This window comes from Rattus rattus, chromosome 16 (assembly GCF_011064425.1).
Source record: "Rattus rattus isolate New Zealand chromosome 16, Rrattus_CSIRO_v1, whole genome shotgun sequence".
NCBI classification, from domain to species: domain Eukaryota; kingdom Metazoa; phylum Chordata; class Mammalia; order Rodentia; family Muridae; genus Rattus; species Rattus rattus.
In genome coordinates, this window is record NC_046169.1 from 31,485,022 (window position 1) to 31,505,331 (window position 20,310).

Here is a 20,310-nt window from a genome sequence, read left to right on the forward strand (position 1 = left end):
TAAGTCCAGATAAACACTCGTGCAACAAGGCTTAAGAATCACTGTAGAGAGGGTTGGGGATTTAGCTCAGTGGTAGAGCGCTTGCCTAGGAAGCGCAAGGCCCTGGGTTCGGTCCCCAGCTCAAAAAAAAAAAAAAAAAAAGAATCACTGTAGAGCTGGGCAGGGGTAGCCACACCTTTAATCCAGCACTTAGGAGCAGAGGTTTTTAGTGTAGCCCTGGCCGGAACTTACTCTGTAGACCAGGCTGGCTTTGAGCTCAATAGATCTACCTGCCTCTGCCTCCCTAGTACTGGGATTAAAGGATGTGCCACCACCGCCCGACTAATAGCTGTTCTCTAATGGTCTCAGGTGACCCCTAAAAAAGGGTCATTAGACCCCAAAAGGGTCTTGACCCACAGGTTCAAAACTGCTCTAACACATCCGCAGCTGTGTGTTCCTTCACTCTAGCACATCGGCAGCTGTGTGCCCTCCACTCTAGCACATCTGCTGTTGTGTGTTTCTTCAGTCTAGCACATCTGCTGTTGTGTGTTTCTTCAGTCTAGAGCATGCAGTTGTATTTGGCTTCTCATTTTTATGTTCTTGTGTTTTTGGTTTTATTTTTTAAAGATTTATTTATTGTATTTACCTGAGTACACTGTAGCTGTCTTCAGACCCACCAGAAGACAGCATTGGATCCTGTCACAGATGGTTGTGGGCCACCATGTGGTTGCTGGGAATTGAACTCAGCACCTTCGGAAGACTCCTGTTTTGGTTTTCTTGAGACAGGGTCTCCTGTGTAGTTTTGGCTGGCCTAGCATTAACAATGTAGACCAAACTGGCAAAAAATGCTGAAGAGATCCAACCGCCTCTGCCTCTTGAGTGCTGAGATTTCACGTTTGCTTTTTAAATTAAACACAGGCTTTCAAGAACGTCTAAATGGAAGGTACACATTTATTACCAGAGAAGAGAAAACACACACAAAGCCTGGATCCTTTCTCCTCATGCACTAGTTTTCTATGCAGTCCAAAACCAACTGGGAAGCTATTTACAAGGACAAACTTCCTAATATGGTCCTGGACTGTGGGGTGGGCTGCTTCTTATAGAAGCCATATACTGCAAACTAAATATATTCTTAGAGTTTACAAGAAGCTTTAGAGCAACTGTATCAACAGAGAAGACTTTTTAGTGCAAAATATTATAAAAGTGATACAACTGTGTGCCTCTTAAGTGTTTAATTATCTGATTTGAACAAGGAAATGAGAAAAAAATAAGTGGTGGAGACCGGCCTGGCTTTATGACTTTTTATACTCAATCCGTTCTACTTTCACGTCATCTCCGATTAGCTGATAGACGTAAGTGACCACGGTAGAAGCCTGGATGTCCATCAGCACAAATGATGGAATAATATTTCTGGAAGAAAAATAAACAACGTCAGAGTTTTATACTAAAGCAGCAGCACTGTAAATTTCAATTCAAGGTACTGAACACAGGAGGAGTCTGACTGTTACCTGCACACTGAAAAGAATTAATAGGTGGGCAGTGGGTGGCACACGGGAGGCAGAGGCAAGATTTATGTGAGTTCAAGGCCAGCCTGGTCCACATAATGAGCTCCAGGAGAGCCAGGGCTACACAGAGAAACCCTGTCTCCAAAAGGAAAGAAAAAAGGTTGATAAGAACTTATTTACCTTTACCCTTTTTTTTTTCAGAGCTGGGGACCGAACCCAGGGCCTTGCGCTCGCTAGGCAAGTGCTCTACCGCTGAGCTAAATCCCCAACCCCTTCCTTTACCCTTTCAGTGTGTTATTTGAGACAGGACCTCACTATGTTGCTCTGGCTGGCATTGAACACAAAGAGATCTGCCTGCCTCTACCTCTGGATGGCTGGGACTGAATTTGTGCACCACCATACCAGCTTTTTTTTTAGCTGGGGACCGAATCCAGGGCCTTGCGCTTGCTAGGCAAGCGCTCTACCACTGAGCTAAATAAATCCCCAACCCCACCACACCAGCTCTTACTTAATCCCATTTCTCTCTATGAAACGTCATCCATGTAAAGGTCCCCACGTAATCACTCCCTTTTCTAAAGCTCTGAATGCCTACGTTGTGGTACTTACGTTTCCAAGGCATTATAGGCCCCAGTGGCAGAACCTGGGTTAATGTAGAATTTATTTTCATGCTCAAATGCTTCGAATTTGTGTGTGTGTCCTGAGATAAGAATGTCCACATCAAACTGCCTCTGCAGCAGGGCTAAGCTAGCCATGTCTCCCCACGGAATAACCTGGTGGCCGTGGATCAGACCGATCTTGAACTGCCCCACAGTCACAACCTTCTGTTCTGGGTAATTCAGACTCTAATACAGAAAAGAGACATAAAACACAAGGAAACTTACTCGGTTTGTTTAAATATTCAACCTCACGTAGGTATCTTAAGACAGCACCCTATAAAAAATACACTTGGGGTTGGGGATTTAGCTCAGTGGTAGAGCGCTTGCCTAGCAAGCGCAAGGCCCTGGGTTTGGTGTCCAGCTCCAAAAAAAAAGAAAAGGAAAAAAAAATACACTTAAAGTTTCTCATCAACCCGTGATACTGCAATGGTCCTTAGAACAACTCAGCTGACACTGGAAGCTGTCACACTGCTTTACCGAGTTATCTCTATAAGGGTTCTTTAGGGCAAGCTTTAAACAAGTAATTAACCCTAGGCTGGTGAGATGGCTCATCAGGTAAAGGTGCTTACCAACAAGCCTGGAATCTATCACTGGATCCCACATCATGGAAAGAGGGAACCTATTTCCACAAGCTGTTGTCCTTTGACCTTCACACAAGCACTGTGGCACACGTGGACAAGGATGTACAAATTCTGTAATAATCCCCTACACTTGTGATTTTTACAACTTAAGGTACACAATCTATAAGCTGGGGTTTATTTAAATTTTCTTCCAGGCTTTAATAGTCATGATACCCATTTTATGGATGTGGAAACTAAGACACAAAGAAGCTGATATAACTTGCCCAAGGTTATATGCCAATATGTGGTTGAGGTGAGATCCAAACCCTCGTCACATGGCTCTAGAGATTATGTATTTAGCAAACTAGAAATGAATTTTAGCCTGTTAAACTGTTTTTTTTTTTTTAAAACACAAATAGCCTTAATGTATTTTTTTAATAAACTAAACCTACATTCTAATTAACAAGTAGTTTGTCAATGGGCAGTGGTGGTGCATGCCTTTAATCCCAACACTCAGGAGGCAAAGGCAGGTGGATCTGGGACTTCTAGGCCAGCCTGCTCTACAGTGAGTTCCAGGACAGCCAAGAGTAGACAAAGAAACTCTCAAAAAACACAAAGAACAAAACCAAGTAGGCTGTCCTTTTCTGTCTCCCTAGTCTTCCATCACTGTACTTTACCCCAAATCTTCTGTATCTGCTAAAGAAGAACACTGCATGTTCATTTTGTGTGGTATAAAGAAACTCTGGGGTTTTTTTTTGTTTTAGTTTTTAATTTTTATTTTGTGTGTCAGCTGATGTGTGCGCCTGTGCCAATGTACACACCTGGTGGTCACAGGACAACCCGGTGTCAGTTCTCCTCTTCTGCCATGTGGGTTGTGTGATCAGGCCATCAGGCTTGGGGGGAAGCCCTTTACCCACTAAGATGCCTCAATGGCTCTAACCCGGTTGAAAGCAGCAACCAAATTAAATAATTTTTTTTTTTTTTTTTTTTTTTGGAGCTGGGGACCGAACCCAGGGCCTTGCGCTTCCTAGGCAAGCGCTCTACCACTGAGCTAAATCCCCAACCCCTTAAATAATTTTTGAAAAGCTTAAGATCCCTAGAGGACAAAGTAATTTTTTCATGTTGGAATCAGGTTTATTCTTGTGAATTATGCAATTCCAATCATATTTGTTGAGGGTCAGAAGAAACTTGTCAAGAATCGCATTTAGAAACTAATGGGCAAAACTTAAATTTAAGAACTATTTCTTGGGCTGGAGAGGTGGCTCAGTGGTTAAGAACACTGACTGCTCTTCCAGAGGTCCTGAGTTCAATTCCCAGCAACCCCATGGTGGCTCACAACCATCTGAAATAAAGTCTGATACCCTCCTCTGGTGTGTCTGAAGACAGCTACAGTGTATCCATATACGTTAAATAAATAAGTCTTAAAAAAAAAAAAACTATTTCTTTCCCCATATCTTATTTCACAGACCCAGCTTGACTGGAATCCATGGTGTACCTTCGGGCTATGCATATGAGGTATATAGGAATGAAACAAAAATGAATTTAATGTTCAGATCTGGCTCTTATCCCCAATAACTCATTACATGTGTGCCCAAGTCTGAGAACACCCGAGTCCAGAACACTTCTCACTGCAAACTAATGGATAATTCACCCTAATTCTATACTTGAGAGACATAATTGTGATGCTGAGGACTGAGCCCAGGCACTGCGTATGCTTCGACAAGTGTTCCGCATCCTAGTTCCTAGGATGAGTTTTCAAGGGGCGGGGGAGGAAGAATGGAAAAGCTCAAGTCTAAAGGATAAAGTTTACACAAAGGGAAGAAAGGGGCACAGACGGAAGGGGAAGGAACACGGCACCTCATCGAAGTCTCCTCTTACGATGTGGACATCACCAGCCAGAGTCTTGAGATAGTCATAGCTCTCCTTGGTGCAAAGGTTTCCAGTGCAGAGAATGTGCTGGATTTTTCCTGGCACCAGGAGTTTTTTAAATTTGGCCGGCAGGCTGTTGCACCGGTGTGGAATGTGCAGATCTCCTAATACCAACACCAACTTTCAGGGGTCAGAGTGAGAAAACACAATTAGACACGATGCCAACCGGCACGATCCTCCCATCACCACCCCTTTAAACAGAGATCCAGAACAGAGCAGAAGTCATTCCTACAGGTCCTACTGTGGGTCAACAAACACTTGGTACCATATCTGGTCTAAGCAAATATCATCTTAGATATCAAAATTTATATTATTTACCAATAAAAAACAGGATAAAATCAAGTATTCTAAAATGATTCATTAGCCAGGTTTGAAAGCAAGCATCTATAATCCTAGTAAAGAGAGAGAGGGAGGAAGGGAGGGGTGGAGGGAGAGAGAGGGGGAGAGAGAGGGGGGGGAGGGGGGGCAAAAGGACCACTGCAAGTTCAAGGCCTTCCTCTCTCAGAAAAGTAAAAAATAACAAAAAAACTTGATTTAGAAACCTATAAATTATATTGAAGAAAATGAAAACTGCAAGATGAATAACATACTGCTGGAATCTATAACATTTGGTAGTTTTGAAGAATGACAGTAATTCTTGTTTCTGCAACTATATAATATAAAACCTATTTAATGGATTATTGGAAATGAAATAATGTGGGCCTAGAGAGATGGTTCAGATGTTAAGAGACCTGGCTGCTCTTCCTGAGGTCCCAGGTTCGGTTCCCAGGACCCACAAGGCAGCTCCGGAACCATAGGGCTGGGGGTGGTGGCTCAAGCCTTTCGTCCCACACTCAGGAAGCAGAGGCAGGCCGACCTCATGAATTAATGACAACTTAGTCTATAAAGAACTGCAGGCTAGCTATAGATAACACAGTGAGACCCTGTCTCAAAAAGGAGGAAGAGGGAGAGAGAGGAAGAGAGGAGAGGGGAAACGAGGGGAGAGGAACGGGAAGTGTGTGTGTGTGTGGGGGGGGGATTGATTATGTAGGGTATGACGGTTCATGCTTGTAAAGCCAACACTCAGGAAGCTAAGTCAGGAAGATTACTACTGCAAGGCCAACCTGGGCCACATTGCAAGCAAGTTCTTGTTCTAGGCCAGCCAATGCTGCAAAGTGAATCTATCACACACACAAAATATATACATATACATATGTGTGTGTGTATAAATAATACAAATGAAATAGAAAGAAATGAAATAGTAGGGAAAAGGTTAATTTTATAGTTTATGCTAAGAACTCCTTGGAGAACATTAGCCAAAAATAACTCAATTTGTTACTTCAAACTCTCAGCAGTGTGTTACAGGGCACCAATGCCTACGCTTAGAGTGGATTAGATGCATATGTACGTCTGACTTTAAGTTTTACTGTCTTTGCTTTCTTTCACTGTCATATTTGTATAACTTGGATAGAACAGCTTCTTCCGCCCACTCAGTATAGCGGTAACTTAAAAACAACACTCTCACAGTCACCTATGTGCATCAGAGAGGTAAAACAAATGGAGTGAGGAGTGTAGCAGGTGGCAGTGGGGAGCTGCCACAAATATTATCTGCTCTGCATATCAAAAATTAGAAAGCCAACCCCAAGACAAGCATGGTGGTATACACCTTTGACCCCAGCACTAAGGGGGAAGAACCAGGCAGATCTCTGTGAGTTCAGGACCAGCCCAGGCTTCAAAGCAAGTTCCAGGCAAGCCAAAGCTACACAGTGTCCAAAGGGGGCACGGGGGACAGTCCTATGAAACTTTAAAAAACTTCAAGATTGAACAAAACAGACAGAGAAATGTTTAAAAATTCACCTAAGGATAAGACACGTCTCCCTGAGAGGGACAGAAACCTTTCCCTGTGGATTAGTATGAGCACCCCTTCCAGGACTTCCTCATACAGACTTTGCAGGCCTTAATTCACATATTCTTTCTTTGCTGTTCAAGGCATGGCTATCTTTGAACGGTATCAAAGAAAGCATTACATGTTTAATAGTTTTGCCACCAGAATGTTAAAATTAATCTAAAATAGTTAATGTGGCAGCTGGGGAGTGGTTCTATGGTTAAAAGAGCTGACTGCTCTTCCAGAGAATCCAGATTCCCAGCACATGGTGGCTCACAACTGTCTGTAACTCCAGTTCCAAGGGACCTGACACCTTCTTAGCTGGCCTTGGAGGGTACCAGGCACACAGACAGGCATGCAGGCAAACACAGCCAACATAAAATAACTAAATACAATTTTTAATTAATTAAAATTTTAATTCAATCAAAAACTGGGCAATGGTGGTATACACTTTTAATCCCAGCACTCAAGAGGCAGAGGCAGGTGGATCTGAGTTCCAGAATAGCCAGGAAAGGGGTACACAGAGAAACCGTGTCTTGAAAAACCAAAAACCAAAAACCAAAACAAACAAAACAAAAAATGTGTGAAATGAGAATGATAACAAAAGCAAACTTGATTCCTCTCACAACAAAACCAAAAGGAACAGTTATCAGGACACAGAGTAGCTGAAGTATCAGGTGGGAGATCACAAAATGAGCAAGCCTTTGAAAGCTGAATCTACCAGAAAGTATCCACCTTCAATCAAGAGACATGTGCCTTGACAGACACCATCTTCATTTGGGGGGGAGGGGGAGGCTTCAGATTTGGATTGAAGGACAGAGTTACTGTGGGATGCTGACATTTGAGGAAAAGTGGAAGGGAAAAAAAAAATCTGTATTTAAAAGAATTCTGAACTCATAAGAAGGTGTATGTCTAAAATAGTTCAAAATCTCCAGAACTAAAAATGAATTGTTCAGTTAGAATGTACCAGAAAGAACATAGGTGAGACACACACTGTTATCCTGACTGAAGATGTCAACTCTCTAAGGTGCCACAGTATCCTTGGCAATTAGTGTGAAAACTGGATGAAGGGCCATCCAGGCAGCACCCGGGATCCACAGGAAGATAGAATCCTAGGGTTTTCTGCTGGTGACCAAGCTATGGGAAACAGTTACAAGACACATGTCAATAGTGCCCTTGCCTAAATCCCACAATGACAAATCAGGTCAGACAGACAGTAGAGGCAGGAAAGGATCTGGAAACCAAAGACTTGTCAAGTCCATATACAAGAAACACCGGAAACAGAACATGGGGATGTGGTGACTCCCTATTTGACAGAGCCGAAAAGGGTGAGAAGCCCAGTCAATTATCAGCCACCCAACCACCATTGTTAGTAGGAGCGGAGAAAAACTTACTCTGTGCCCAGCCTTAGTGGAATGAAGAAGTTGATTGCAGACAGGGGAATGGAAAAAAAAAGGGGGGGTGAAACATGACCAATGTTAAAAGAAAGCAACAAAAGCTAAAAGAAAAAAACAAAAGATAAAAAAGCAAAAACCCATACCAAATATGCAAAAATTGTTAATGATTTCTGAATGTTATAGAAGGAAATGTTAAAAAATCAGCTGTGCTGGAAATAATTCTGAAAGAACTACTCATTTTCTTTTTAAACATAGAACAAACACCCACACGCGGCAAACTGTCGATGTCGTTCTGTATTTCCTAATCCTGCTTTCCACACTGACTCCTGTCCCTTTATTTCTCATTCTGTCTACTCTTTATAAGATTCCATAGTTATAATTTGAAGAATTCATCAGGAAGAGGTTAAGGTTAGTATTTTCTTGTTCCTGGAATCTTGTTATCTCTAGATATACTGGAGATATATATATATATCATATATAATATATATGTGTGTTTTTTTGAGGTTCTAGTACTGAAAAAAACATGTTCCAGGGTAAGTTGATTGCTACTAGCATGAGTTCTTTATCGTGTGACGAAACTGTCAAGGAAAGATCAAGACAATAAAAACAAACACACGTCAGTGTGGTGGCACACTCCTTTGGTGCCCGCACTCGGGAGACAGAGGCAGGCAGATCTCTGAATTCCAGGCCAGCCAGGGCTACATCATAATAACAGGACTTAGGCTGGAAGAGATAGCTCAGAAATTAAAAGCACTTGCTAATCTTACAAAGGACATGGATTGGGTTCCCATTACCCTCACGGCACCTCACAACTGCCTGTAACTCCAGTTCCAGGGGACCCCAAGCCCTCTGGTCTCCAGCGGCACTTGTTTGGCTCTCATAAACTCGTATAGACACATACACAAAAATTAAAAATAAAATTTTAAAACAAACGTGATGGACAGCAGAGCAACCGCCTTAAAACGTAAGCATTCACCTCTCAAAATGACTTCAGAGACATGAACCATCCCAGCAAATTCTTCTTCCTTGCAAGTGTCTCCAGACTGCTAACAATGAACTTATCTACTTTAAACTGAAGACTAAAGCAAAAAATTCGCTTTGTAGAAGCCAAAATCCAGCGATTTTAAACATATTTTTGGAGCGCTGATAAAGCCACCCTTTTAAAGGTTGTCTGCCCAAGAATAATCTGTGAAAACGCAACGCGTGCCATCAGCCTGAGAGGTGCCTTCACTTTAACCTACATCAGCACAAACAGTAAACCCCCCCCCCCAAACTTTAGAGAGTGCCTTCGAAAATCTGGTTACAGGGACGTGTCTGCTCCCCAGATTTCACCCAGAAACGTCGTAAGGGCTGCAATCTATTGGGGGTAAAGGCTTGATGCAGACTGGGGAAGCTACTGCTCTCCAAATAACACGCGCATCTCTGCAGACCTCAAACGATCCCCACGAGTTCGCTCTATGGGGTTGCAGGGGCCACAAGAGACCAGCAGCCCCTTTCCGGGTCCCCGTCCGGAGTGGCCAGTGCAGCGGCTACTTCGCGCTCTGCACCGAGGCCGGCTGACCCCAAGCCGGGGCAGCACAGGAAGGAGACGTGTGGCCACACCGAAGGCGGGAGGCCTCCCGCGGCCGCAGCAAGCCGATCTCGTGACAGGACGGGCGGCCGGGTCCGCCTCGCACGCCCTCTGGCCGCTGGGGCGAGGGGGGACGCCAGGCCGAGCCACACCCTCGGCCAGCCGCAGTCCTCCCGTTCCTCCTCCGCGGCCTCCCAGATCCCCCTCGCCCCCCAACCGGACGCCGCAGCATCCCAGCCCGACCCGGGTCGCCACCACCGCGGGGCTCACCATCCTGTCACCCGGGTTCCGTTCAGTCACCACGAACGCCGCCGCCCTCTTCCTCAGGCACCTCGCTGACCCGCCCACTTCTTCCACCGCCAATGAAACGCCGAGTTTGCGAGAGACTGTCCTACGGCGGCCCGTAAGGGTCCTTCCCCGTCAGAAAAAAAAAAAAACCGGTGCTGTGAGAAATTCCTCGCGGGTGGGGCAAGGTAGAAGCCGAGCGGGCGGAAAGTGAGAGCAACATCCGGGCACCTGCGTCTGGAGCGCTTCTGCCCGCCATGCCTCCTTTTCCCGTAGCCATGCTGAAGTGCGGGATGACGGGTGGTCAGGTGAAAGGTGGAGCGGCCGTTCTTGCTTTGCTACTTAGAAGAAGGAAAGTCTAATGCCTGTGAAGGGTCTCCATCGTCCTCTTAGGCTTCCTCTGCCATTCTTCGCCACGACTGACACCGCGAAGCCGGGCCTTAGCGCGCCCCTCACGAGGGCTCTGTTGGGCTTCGAATAGCATGCCAGTCCTGTTCCTTTTATTTATGCATAGTATTTAATTTGGCGTCCAAGAAACGAATTGTGCCATTGGGCCTTAAGCTCGGATTGCCGAGGGCTAATGTGGGGAGATGTGGAGGGGAAAAATAATACTTGACCAGCGAAAGTAGTTTTGAGCTGAGGGAAAAAAAACTTGCTCTTTATCTGAGATTCTTTATCCGAAGACATTTTTTAATATATGGTCCCGAACAAGCCTCTATGTCACTCTGTCGAAGAATGAGACTAATATTAACACCTTCGTTGATAAAGGTTGTTAGAGGAATGAACTAAAAGTCCATGTAATGAATGAGCTGAACAATTAGGACTATGTGGAGAACTCTTGGACTGGGAACGGGGTTTGTGGGTAGACAGACAATTTGCTTGGCCCTGTCTTCCATCCCTCTGCAGAGGTTAGGAGAACTCAAAAGAGCAAAATAAATGAGAGTATTAGCATGGAAATTGGCTGGCAGGAAAAATAATTTTGTTGAATTTTATATCGATTCATATTTTATTTGAGTTCTTGCTATGTATGTAGGTAAGGGTATACAGTGTTTCCTAATGTAAATTAGTCCATAAAATGCTGTGTGGATCGGCTGAATAATTTAACTCTCAGGCGTATCTTGAGCTCGTTCTACCCTAAGAGTTAAATGTAATCATTTAACGGGAAATTGCTGAGATATATTCAGGAAAAGGGATTTCAAACCACTGTTTCCAGCTCTGTGGCACAACAAACATTTGGACACTCTGTGGTGAATTCCTGTCGTGGTAATTCCTCTCATGGTGATGAACTTGATGCTGGGACTTGACATGGCATGTTGGAAGGCAAGATGCTGAAGGTTGTTATAGTGTATAGAGCCCATGAATCAAAGGAAGTGGTAACCAGTTAGTTTCCAGCCTTTAGCTCAGAGTGATTGGTAGAGCCAAGATGAAGTGGGTTAGTCAGAATAGTTGAAGGATGGTTGCCAACAATTCCAGATAACTAGTGTTTTGGTTGAGGAGTAGTCTCGTCTCTGCAATACCAGAATCCCCCGTTTCCATCTCTGGCATTCTGACCTTCGGGTCAGTTATAGAGCTCAACAGAAGACTCAGTTGGTTTTGACAGGCATGATTAAGTTAGTCAGTTGACCCCACCGCCCTTTCCAGTTTTCACTTGAGTCCTGTGAGAGCAGAAGTAGTCTTGTGATTTGTCTTTACTGCTTGGGAAGAATGTGAACGGCGCCTTTCTCTTCCTCCATAGTGTTTGGGAAAGCAATTCAAACTCTATCACGAGTGAGCGATGAACTGTGGCTAGACCCGTCTGAAAAAGGTGTAAGTAAGTCAAGTTAAAAAGCCAGGAGTGTGGTGACTAGAGAGGTGGTTCAGCAGTTAAGAGCAGTGACTGCTCTTACAGAGGTCCTGAGTTCAATTCCCAGCAACCGCATGGTGGCTCACAACCATCTGTAATGGAATCCAATGCCCTCTGGTGTCTGAAGACAGCAACAGTGTACTCATATACATAAAATAAATAAATCTTTTAAAAAAAACAACAACCCCAGGTGTGCCTCAAATCCCAGCACTCATGAGGGAGGCAGAGGCAGGGGGATCTCTGTGTTTGAGGCCAACCTGGTTTACAGAGTGTGTCTCAGGACAGCCAAGGCCACACAGAGAAACACTCCCCTCCCCATAAAAACAAAAAGCCTAGGTATGATGGCACAGGCCTATAATCCCAGCACCAGGGAGGCAGGGGTCAGCAAGATATATATGAACTGTGAGACCAGTTTGAACTATGAGAACCTATCTTGCAAGCCAAAATAAATCAAATTTAAAAGAATGTTAAGCGATCAATCATACATAGCAAGAGAAAATGTTTTAAAAGTGCTAAGTCCAAGCAAGGTGTGGTGGGTACAATCTCCAGCACTTAAAAATTCCGAAACCTGACAGTTGCAAGCATGCATTCCCAGGACGGCTGAATTAGGTGACAGCTTCTCCCCTAGGGCCAGGTCTGAGGTCAGACAATCAGGGCTCTTCCCTGTCACTCTCTGCCGCTCCCATGCATTAGCATTCTGGTCACTGTGGACATTTACAGTTTATATATATAGATTTTGTATATGTAAGTCCAATATGGATGCATACATACCTGTAGGAACCATATGCAAATTCAGTGCACACAGTTTTATTTGAATGTATTTGTGACGTCATGCTCACAATAGGATGGCCTAGGGAGAGGAGTTGTTTTCCTCTGAAATAGTTAACTTCTTTTTTTTTCCAGCTTGCTCTGAGATCTGTGAATTCTTGTCATTCCACATATGGCTACGTCCTGTTCTCGTCCGTGTTTTTTCAACATTATCAATGGTCCCCCTCAGCCACGATGACAGACAGTGACATACCACTGAATTTAAATTGCAAACTGGCAATAAAGGTAAAAACAGTTGGTTTTCTCTTATATGGGAGAAAGAGTCCTTTTGCAGGACTTAACTGTTATGTTAGAATCGCACCTGGCTTCCAGACAGACCGCACCAGGCCAGTGCAGTTCCACGTGACAGAGGTTTATTGGGGGGGGGGGGGGGACAGAGGGCTGCGGAGACAAAGGGGAAAAAGAGAAGGGGCGAAGGTCAAGAAGGGTCTGCCTTTTATTTAGGCTGTGAAGTAACCACTCACAGGTAAGGGTGGGAGGTAAACCAAATGGACGCTGGGAGTTATGGCCATTGCCATGGCAACAGATGTGTGAGTTCCTGTCGCCTATGGGTAACATCACCATCATCACTGGCTTCGGAGGCATAAAGCCGGTTCCTGATACCAACATTAACAGCTTAATAGACTTAATCACTTTGTTACCATTTACGAATACACAGCCTTTCATCTGCTGGCTTTTAAAAAGTTGGTGGGACAGTCATACTAAGTGCTTGTTTGATGTTTACAATGTATCTGTGTTGCAGTCAATCCTGCCAATCTTTAGATGTCTGAATTACCTTGAAAGAAGCATAGAGAAGTGTACAATGGTCGCCAGATCGGACAGATGCAGAGTCGTCATCCAGTTCTTCGGCAGGCATGGTAGGTGGGGCGGAGAGCAGTGCACTTCTTAGAGTTCCTGTACACACAATCTGCAGACTGCTGTGAAGTGGGCTGTCTACAGGGGTGGAGTGTGGCAGGTGCGGCACCTGTCTTTGCCCGTGAAGAGTAAGGTGGCCACCATCATTTCCTCAGGACTAAGTGGCACAAGCTCTTCTGCATGCACAAACAACAACAACAACAACAACCCAGCTTTTTCAAATGTCCAACCCGGGAGGCGTGGATCAGTCAGTCTAGCAAGCAAATGATCTGAAATCACGATCAGAACCATGTAAAAAATGTAGGTGTGGTGGCACGTGCTGGTGGTCCTGTGCTACAGAGGCAGAGGCAGGCAGGTTCCTGGGGCTCACTGTCCCGTTAGCCTAGCTTGCTTTGATAAGCTTCAGAGCAGTGAGGGGCACCATTAAGGAATAATGATCCTAAATGGTAGACAGGTCCCAATGATACCTGAGACTGACCTCTGGTCTTAAGTCTCTCTTACACACACACACACAGGCACACACACACTACACATGCTCCCTACACACATGTTCAATTGAACCTGAACTGGTTTTTCTAGCTGGACACAAGGGCACACATCTCTGAACCTAGCACTGAAGTGGCTAAGGTAATAGGGTCATGGGTTTGAGGCCAGCATAGCAATATCGCTAGTTGTAGGCTCTCACCTATGGAGTGAAATCCTGACTCAGAGAAATAATTCATACTTACAGCATTGGTCCAAATCTTCTGTGTTCAGGATTGGTCGTTTGGAAGGTGGTGACCTTCTATTCACCCCCATACAACTGTAAGAATCATATTTCTTCATTTTGACTTACACTTATCTTAATATATTTTTACTTCAGTGTGTGTTTATAGCCCTTAGATTTTTCTCTCTATACTAATGGTGTAGTAATATTTCTCCCTTCTTTGAATCTAAATCCATGTAGTAGCCAACCACATAAGGAGTGTACGTAAAAATATGCAAGGCTGATTTTCACACAATGTAGCTGTGAGTTCTGTTCCACGGCTTGTTAGCTTTGTGCGAGCACATAAGCTTCAGGAGCCCTCCCTTTCTGCTGTGTACACTGGGGGTAGCTTTGCCCCCATGCCACAGGCCGGGTGGGGAGAAAGCGAGGTCTTACAGGGACAGGCCTGGGCACAGAACCTTTGCAGAGTGAGTGTTTATCAGCCGTGACTCCCAGGTGGAGTTCAGAGAGCCATTGTTCAGTATCTGAATTGTCTCAAACGTGGCACTGTGAGAACTAGTCCCAGAAAATATTTCTGTCCTGGGCCTAGTGGTAATAACATTGCTCAGGTGGGGGTGAAAGTTTGAAGTTACACTACAGGCACGGTTCTGTCCCTGCTGCCCCTGCTGCTGCTGCTTCTGTTTCTCATGCCTTCTCTCCCTTCTCTCCCCTCTTCTTTTTTTTCTTCCTCCTTTCCTTCTCATTCTTTCCTTCCTTTTCTTCCTCCCTCCTCCTCTCCTTGCTCCTCCTCTCATCCCTTCTCTTCTTCTTCCTCTTCTTCCTTCTTGTCCTTCCATTCCTCCCTCCCTCACCGTATTTTTCACTCATAGGGTTTGGTTCACAGCACACAACACCAGTAAACCCACAACAAAACTCAGAACAAAGTGACTTCCTCGGCATCAGGGACTAGATGCTTCTTCCACACCAAGAGCTTCCTAAAATTTACCTTGTACATCCCCTGACACAATGCTTGACTCTGCTGTGACTAGACCAACCTGGACTCCACCTGGTCACCTGGGGGCAGTGTTGCATCCATTTGGCTAATTGCTGTCTGTATCTGGACCACTTTCTACTATAAGGTTTTGCCATGGAGTCCTGGAGCTGGAAGGGAGGGAGGACCAAAGGCAGGACTGTGGCATAGATGCTGCCGGGTCCGGGGCTAGTTCTGTCCAGGGCTGCAGATGTTTGCAGTGTATGCTTGCAGCCTTATGTCAGTCAGCTGGTGGACAAGCACTCACCAGGGTCAGCTGAGTCGAGTCTCCTGAGAAGATACTCAGCTGGCTGCTAGAAATACAGATTGGGACTTTGGGGGGAAATTAACAGTCAGTGAAGTCAGCTTAGTTCTTTTGCTAGTAGAAAACAACTGCCCAGACCTGAGCTGCCACAGTAAACGAGTCACCTTGACTCAAACCGTAAACAGCCTGCAGAAGGGCAGTTGCCAGACATCTGCTGAAGGAAAAGACGGAAGTCTCCTAAAGATCCGTCCACCTGTTCAAGCTCCTCCCTTTGCACTGGCCACAGAGTCGCTCTGTGCCGATTCTGCAGAGTCCCTGAAGAGTGTGCTCATCACGTAAGTTCTGGACTAGCTCGAGAGACAGGCCTGCACAGAGGGGCTTCTAAAATGCTCTGTGAGTCTGGACAGAATGAAGCTCTGATTCACGCACATGTAGCCAGGAAAGTGGATTGGAGTTGGTGAGGTTTTGTTGCAACCTATAGGTATGCTAATGATTTCCTGTTGGCTTTAAAAAAGAACACTGAAAAGCCAAGCCACTTCTGAAGGTGTCCCTGCCTTTGAAAGCACAGCTCCGCAGATAAAGTAGCTGTGTAAAAACTCAGCTCCTTAGCTTAACTGTTTTGGTGTCTGAAGAGTTCTCTGGAGCCTCTGAGAGACGGTCTGAACTTTGTGGAGACGAACCTGAGCACAGCTCCCAAGGACCATAACAAGAGCAGCGGCTCCTATGGAATTCTTCCCCCATTGCACCAGGACTTAGCTCAGCACAAGTGACACAGGTGTATTTTTATAGCAGGGATTTGTCAACTTTTGAACTTAGTGTTTTCCCAAAACAGCAGCCCTGGTGCTTTCTTTAAAATAGGTGAAATGAGGCATGGTGTCTTTAACGCGAGCTCTCAGGAGGAGAGGCAGGTGGGACTCTGAATTGTAGGTTAGCCTGATCTACATAATGAGTTCCAGTTCCAGGATAGTCAGGGCTACATAGTGAGGGCTTGTCTCAAAAAGAAAAACAAACAAACAAACAAAAAAAAACCCAAAAAACCCAAGTCCTACTGTTGAGTGCAGGTGATGGCACATACAGTTAGCCCTTAAAAGGCTGAAGCAGAGGACTTTAAGTTTGAGGCAGCCTGGCCTACATAGTGAGTACTAGGGAAGCCAAGGCTAAATATCAAAAACCCTGTCACACTCAGAGAGAAAGAGTCAAAGGACAGATTACATCATCCCAGAGCTCAAAACTCTGAAACATCTTCTCATTTACCCAGAGACACGGGAGTGACCCGCAAATGCCCTGTACCCTCATCCAGGGGCCCGGAGGTATAGATGTTTCCTAGTATGAATGCTCAGCGCCACAGACCATTGCTTTACAAAACAGAACAACAACAGAACATCTGTCTGTTCTGTAAGGCGTGAAGGGCCAGTGTGGCTTAGCAAGGAAAGGTTCTTGCTGCCAAGTCTGATAACCTGAGTTCAGTCTCTGGAACTACATGGTGGAAGGAGTGAACTGACTCTAAAAGTTATCACTTGACCCCCACACACATGCCATAGCATGTGTACTTCCCCTCATACAAAACAAACAAGAACAAATACTGAGGAAGATTTAGCAGCCACAGAGATGGCATAGTGGTTAAGAGCATTGGCTGGTTTTGCAGTGGGTTAGAGTCCACATCCCTGCACCCACACTGGGCAGCGCAACACCTGTTAGAGAAGCTCCAGGCCATCTAATGCCCTCTTCTAACCTTGGGCACCTCCTTGGACATGCACATACATATGCATACATACAAACATACATATATACATACACACATGCATATAAATAACTATTTTTTAAATAAAAAAGGTCTGAGAACACAGATTTTATCTGATTTGCTCTCTGCTGGTGTTACAGATTAACTTGCCTTCCCAGTGAGAAATCATGTCAGCACTTGATAAAGGAAAAATCTTAATAATAGCAGGCGACTGGTTCTGGCTGATATACAAAAGGGAACAAGCACTGAACAGAAATCCCATCAGCTTACGCAGTTTCATGGTCCCAAGTTACACTTTGCACAATAAACATGGTTCTCATAGCTATTAGGACAAATGGAGAGGCTTAGACTTACAATGTAAAATATTGTCATAGCTATCTTGGGGCAAACCAGGGCTGCTCTTCCAGGGCTGTAGTTACCCAAGGCCATCCTGCCTGGGTGGTATGAATTATGCTATTTCGGCTAAAAGAACCTGGACTTAATGAAGGGTCAGGACTTAATGGCAGCCCTGACCCACAGCTGCCCACTTTGAACTGCTCTATAGAAACATGCTCTTTGATACGGGAGTGAGTCTAATGGCCAGCGGTGTCCTAGGATGAGTGTCTCCTTTTGTTATGGGTATAGGACCTAATTGAAGGCAATCTTAGTGAACACATCTTAATAAAAACACTCAGCAAACCTACCCTTCTTCAAGACCAACTCTTTCTTCCCTGCAGTTTCTACAGAGCATCCTTGAGCACTGCTTTAACTAAATTCTACTTTGTGTAACTTAGTATTTCCCCAACAACCTTACTAGATCCCCTATAACCTCAACTTACCATCCAGTTTCTGCTATATCACAAGGTCAAGATCCTAAAACCATCCCACTGTGGTCGCCATCAAAAGTTGCTCTATCATCTGTAGCCCCTCACTTCACAGTCGGAGTCTGTCTCCCCACTTTGAATCTCAGTGGGCTTTTTTGTTTGTTTGTTTTTGTTACTGTTTTGTTTTAATGTATACAGACATTTTGCTTACATAGATGTCTGTGTACCATATATCTATGCAGTGCTTGAGGAGACCAGAAGAAGGCATCAGCCATCTATCTGGAACTGGAATTGTGAATGGTTGTTGGCATCAAGTGGATTCAACCCCTGTCCTCCGGGAGTCCAGTCAGTGCTCTCAGTGACTGAGCTGCCTCTCCCGCTCCAGCTTACTGTGGTCTCATTTGATGCCAGCAGTGGTTTGCCTAGGTTCCTAGCCTGGGCCTCCCAAGGCTGTCATCATCAACGCTGCCCTGGAGCTCCTCTATCAGCCAGAGGAGAAGCCAGGGATACACATCTGGGATAGACCCTGTCTCAGTTAGGGTTTCCTGCTGTGAAGAGACACCATGACCAAGGCAACTCTTTTTTTTTTTTTTTTTTGGTTCTTTTTTTCGGAGCTGGGGACCGAACCCAGGGCCTTGCGCTTCCCTAGGTAAGCGCTCTACCGCTGAGCTAAATCCCCAGCCCAAGGCAACTCTTATAAGGACAACGTTTAACTGGGGCTGGCTTACAGGTTCAGAGGTTCAGTCCATTATTATCAAGGTGGGAGCATGGCAGCATCCAGGCAGGCATGGTGCAGGAGGAGCTGAGAGTCCTACATCTTCATCTGAAGGCTGCTAGGGTGAGGGTCTTAAAGCCACACCTACTCCAATGGGACCACACCTTCTAACAGTGCCACTCCCTGGGCTGAGCATATACAAACCATCACACAATATGTCCTCAGCCACCCTTGTTGCTCCCACTGAGGCCAGAGACAGACCGTGAACTCACCCCAGATGATCCTACATTAGACCTCAAGAACCACGTGGTAAAATCATGAGAGCTAAATAACAGGTGCTTGCTGTTCCAAGAAACTCGATTCCAGAGTGGTTGGCTATGCAGCCAAGTGAACAAAATTTGATAATACATAAATGTGCATGTTTATTAAGTTGGTAATTGTTGGGTTCAGTAGTGCACACTCAGCACTCAGGCAAAGGCAGGTTTACTAATGCTTGAGGCCAGCCTGGTCTACATAGTGAGTTTCTGGCCACATCAGTCAGTCAGTCCTGTTATTCAGCAAAACAAAAGAGCAAAGAATTTCACCAAACGTATAACCTGAGAAATGTGTCATTTTATTTACTTGAGACCAGGCCTGATTAGCTCTGCTGGCCCTAGAACACACTCTGTAGATCTGTAGACCAGGCCAGGCTGGTCTTGAACTCACAGAGACCTGTCTCCTGAGTGCTGGGATTAAAGGTGTGTGCCATGGCGTCTGGCATTGTCTTTTTAAAGAATTTTTAAACTTAAAAAAATAGTGTGTGTGTGTGTGTGTGAAAGAGAGAGAGAGAGAGAGAGAGAGAGAGAGAGAGAGAACATGCGGTGTGGTTTAAAGTCATCAGTCTTCTCAGTATTGGTGGCATCTTCTCATCCTGGTTAGGTCTTCAGTTTGCCCTGCAGCACTGTGCTGCCGCAGTCTAGCTGTACGATTAGTCCCTCCCTCCCCTGAAGGGCTGCAGGGAGGAGAGAAGATACACGTAAAATGCATACAAGTGTCTGGCACACAGAGCAAGCACCCTGATCTGAAAGTGTGAATCTAACCCCCCCACACACACAATCTGATTTTCAGATTAGGGATATTCAACTCATAAAGTCTTTAGAAATATTCCCCCAACCCTTTCAAGTCAGAACACTTTTAAAAATACTTTGATTTCATTTTATGTATGTGACTATTGCCTTTATTTATGTCTGTGCACTGCCTGTGTGCCCAGTGCTCTCGGAGGCAGGAAGACACCCCGGAACTGGAGTTACAAACAGTTGTCAGCTCTGTGAGGGTACTGGGAACTGAATCTTAGTCTAGCAACTGCTCTTAACCATAGTTCCAGCTCTCCAGCCCCTGAAACACCAAGCATTTAGGACAGGAACACTCCACCTGTATTGCTGATTCTCCTACAGTAAAAAGAAATCACTGACCAGATTTAGAGGTCTAACTGCCGGTAGTCCTATAAAGAAAGACTAGTCCTGAATAAAATATTCAAAAAGAGCCTTATGGATCCATGACCTGTAGTACAGTTACTGACTTATGTATGTTCAAGACGTCTCTTTTCAGGGCTGAGTTTTCTGAGTGCTTGCTTATCATGCAAGAAGGCCTGGGCTTGACTTGCAGTCCTTGAGCATGATGGTACGTGCCTGTTACCCCAGCACTTGGGAAGTAAAGGCAGGAGCTTCAGGAGTTCAAGGTTATCCTTGGCTACCTATCAAGTTTGAGACCACTGGGCTGGGTGAGACCTAATTTGCTGAGATGTGACATGTTGCTCCCTGT

General features: G+C 45.1%; 2 protein-coding genes across 3 annotated transcripts in view; one reads left to right on the top strand and one right to left on the bottom strand.

The window, feature by feature from the left end:
* Nucleotides 1-910: 910 nt before the first annotated feature.
* Vps29 (VPS29 retromer complex component) lies at nucleotides 911-9,812 on the bottom strand. Of its 2 annotated transcripts, XM_032887140.1 has the most exons (5): nucleotides 9,731-9,812; nucleotides 7,888-7,899; nucleotides 4,558-4,749; nucleotides 2,091-2,326; nucleotides 911-1,389 (listed from the first exon to the last, which is right to left on the bottom strand). In XM_032887140.1, exons 1-5 carry the CDS (start codon nucleotides 9,731-9,733, stop codon nucleotides 1,272-1,274), a joined length of 561 nt encoding a protein of 186 aa, XP_032743031.1. In that variant the 5' UTR covers nucleotides 9,734-9,812; the 3' UTR covers nucleotides 911-1,271. The 2 variants fall into 2 exon arrangements, with proteins under 2 accessions (XP_032743031.1, XP_032743032.1); XM_032887141.1 differs by lacking the exon at nucleotides 7,888-7,899 and having other exon boundaries at nucleotides 9,731-9,809.
* A 70-nt stretch (nucleotides 9,813-9,882) lies between these two features.
* Rad9b (RAD9 checkpoint clamp component B) overlaps nucleotides 9,883-20,310 on the top strand; it is a 29,462-nt gene continuing 19,034 nt past the window's right edge. The window contains exons 1-4 of the mRNA XM_032887142.1: nucleotides 9,883-10,060; nucleotides 11,481-11,551; nucleotides 12,492-12,641; nucleotides 13,159-13,273. Coding sequence (XP_032743033.1) covers nucleotides 10,003-10,060; nucleotides 11,481-11,551; nucleotides 12,492-12,641; nucleotides 13,159-13,273 — 394 coding nt within the window. The 5' untranslated portion in view covers nucleotides 9,883-10,002. The remainder of the gene's footprint in view (nucleotides 10,061-11,480; nucleotides 11,552-12,491; nucleotides 12,642-13,158; nucleotides 13,274-20,310) is intronic.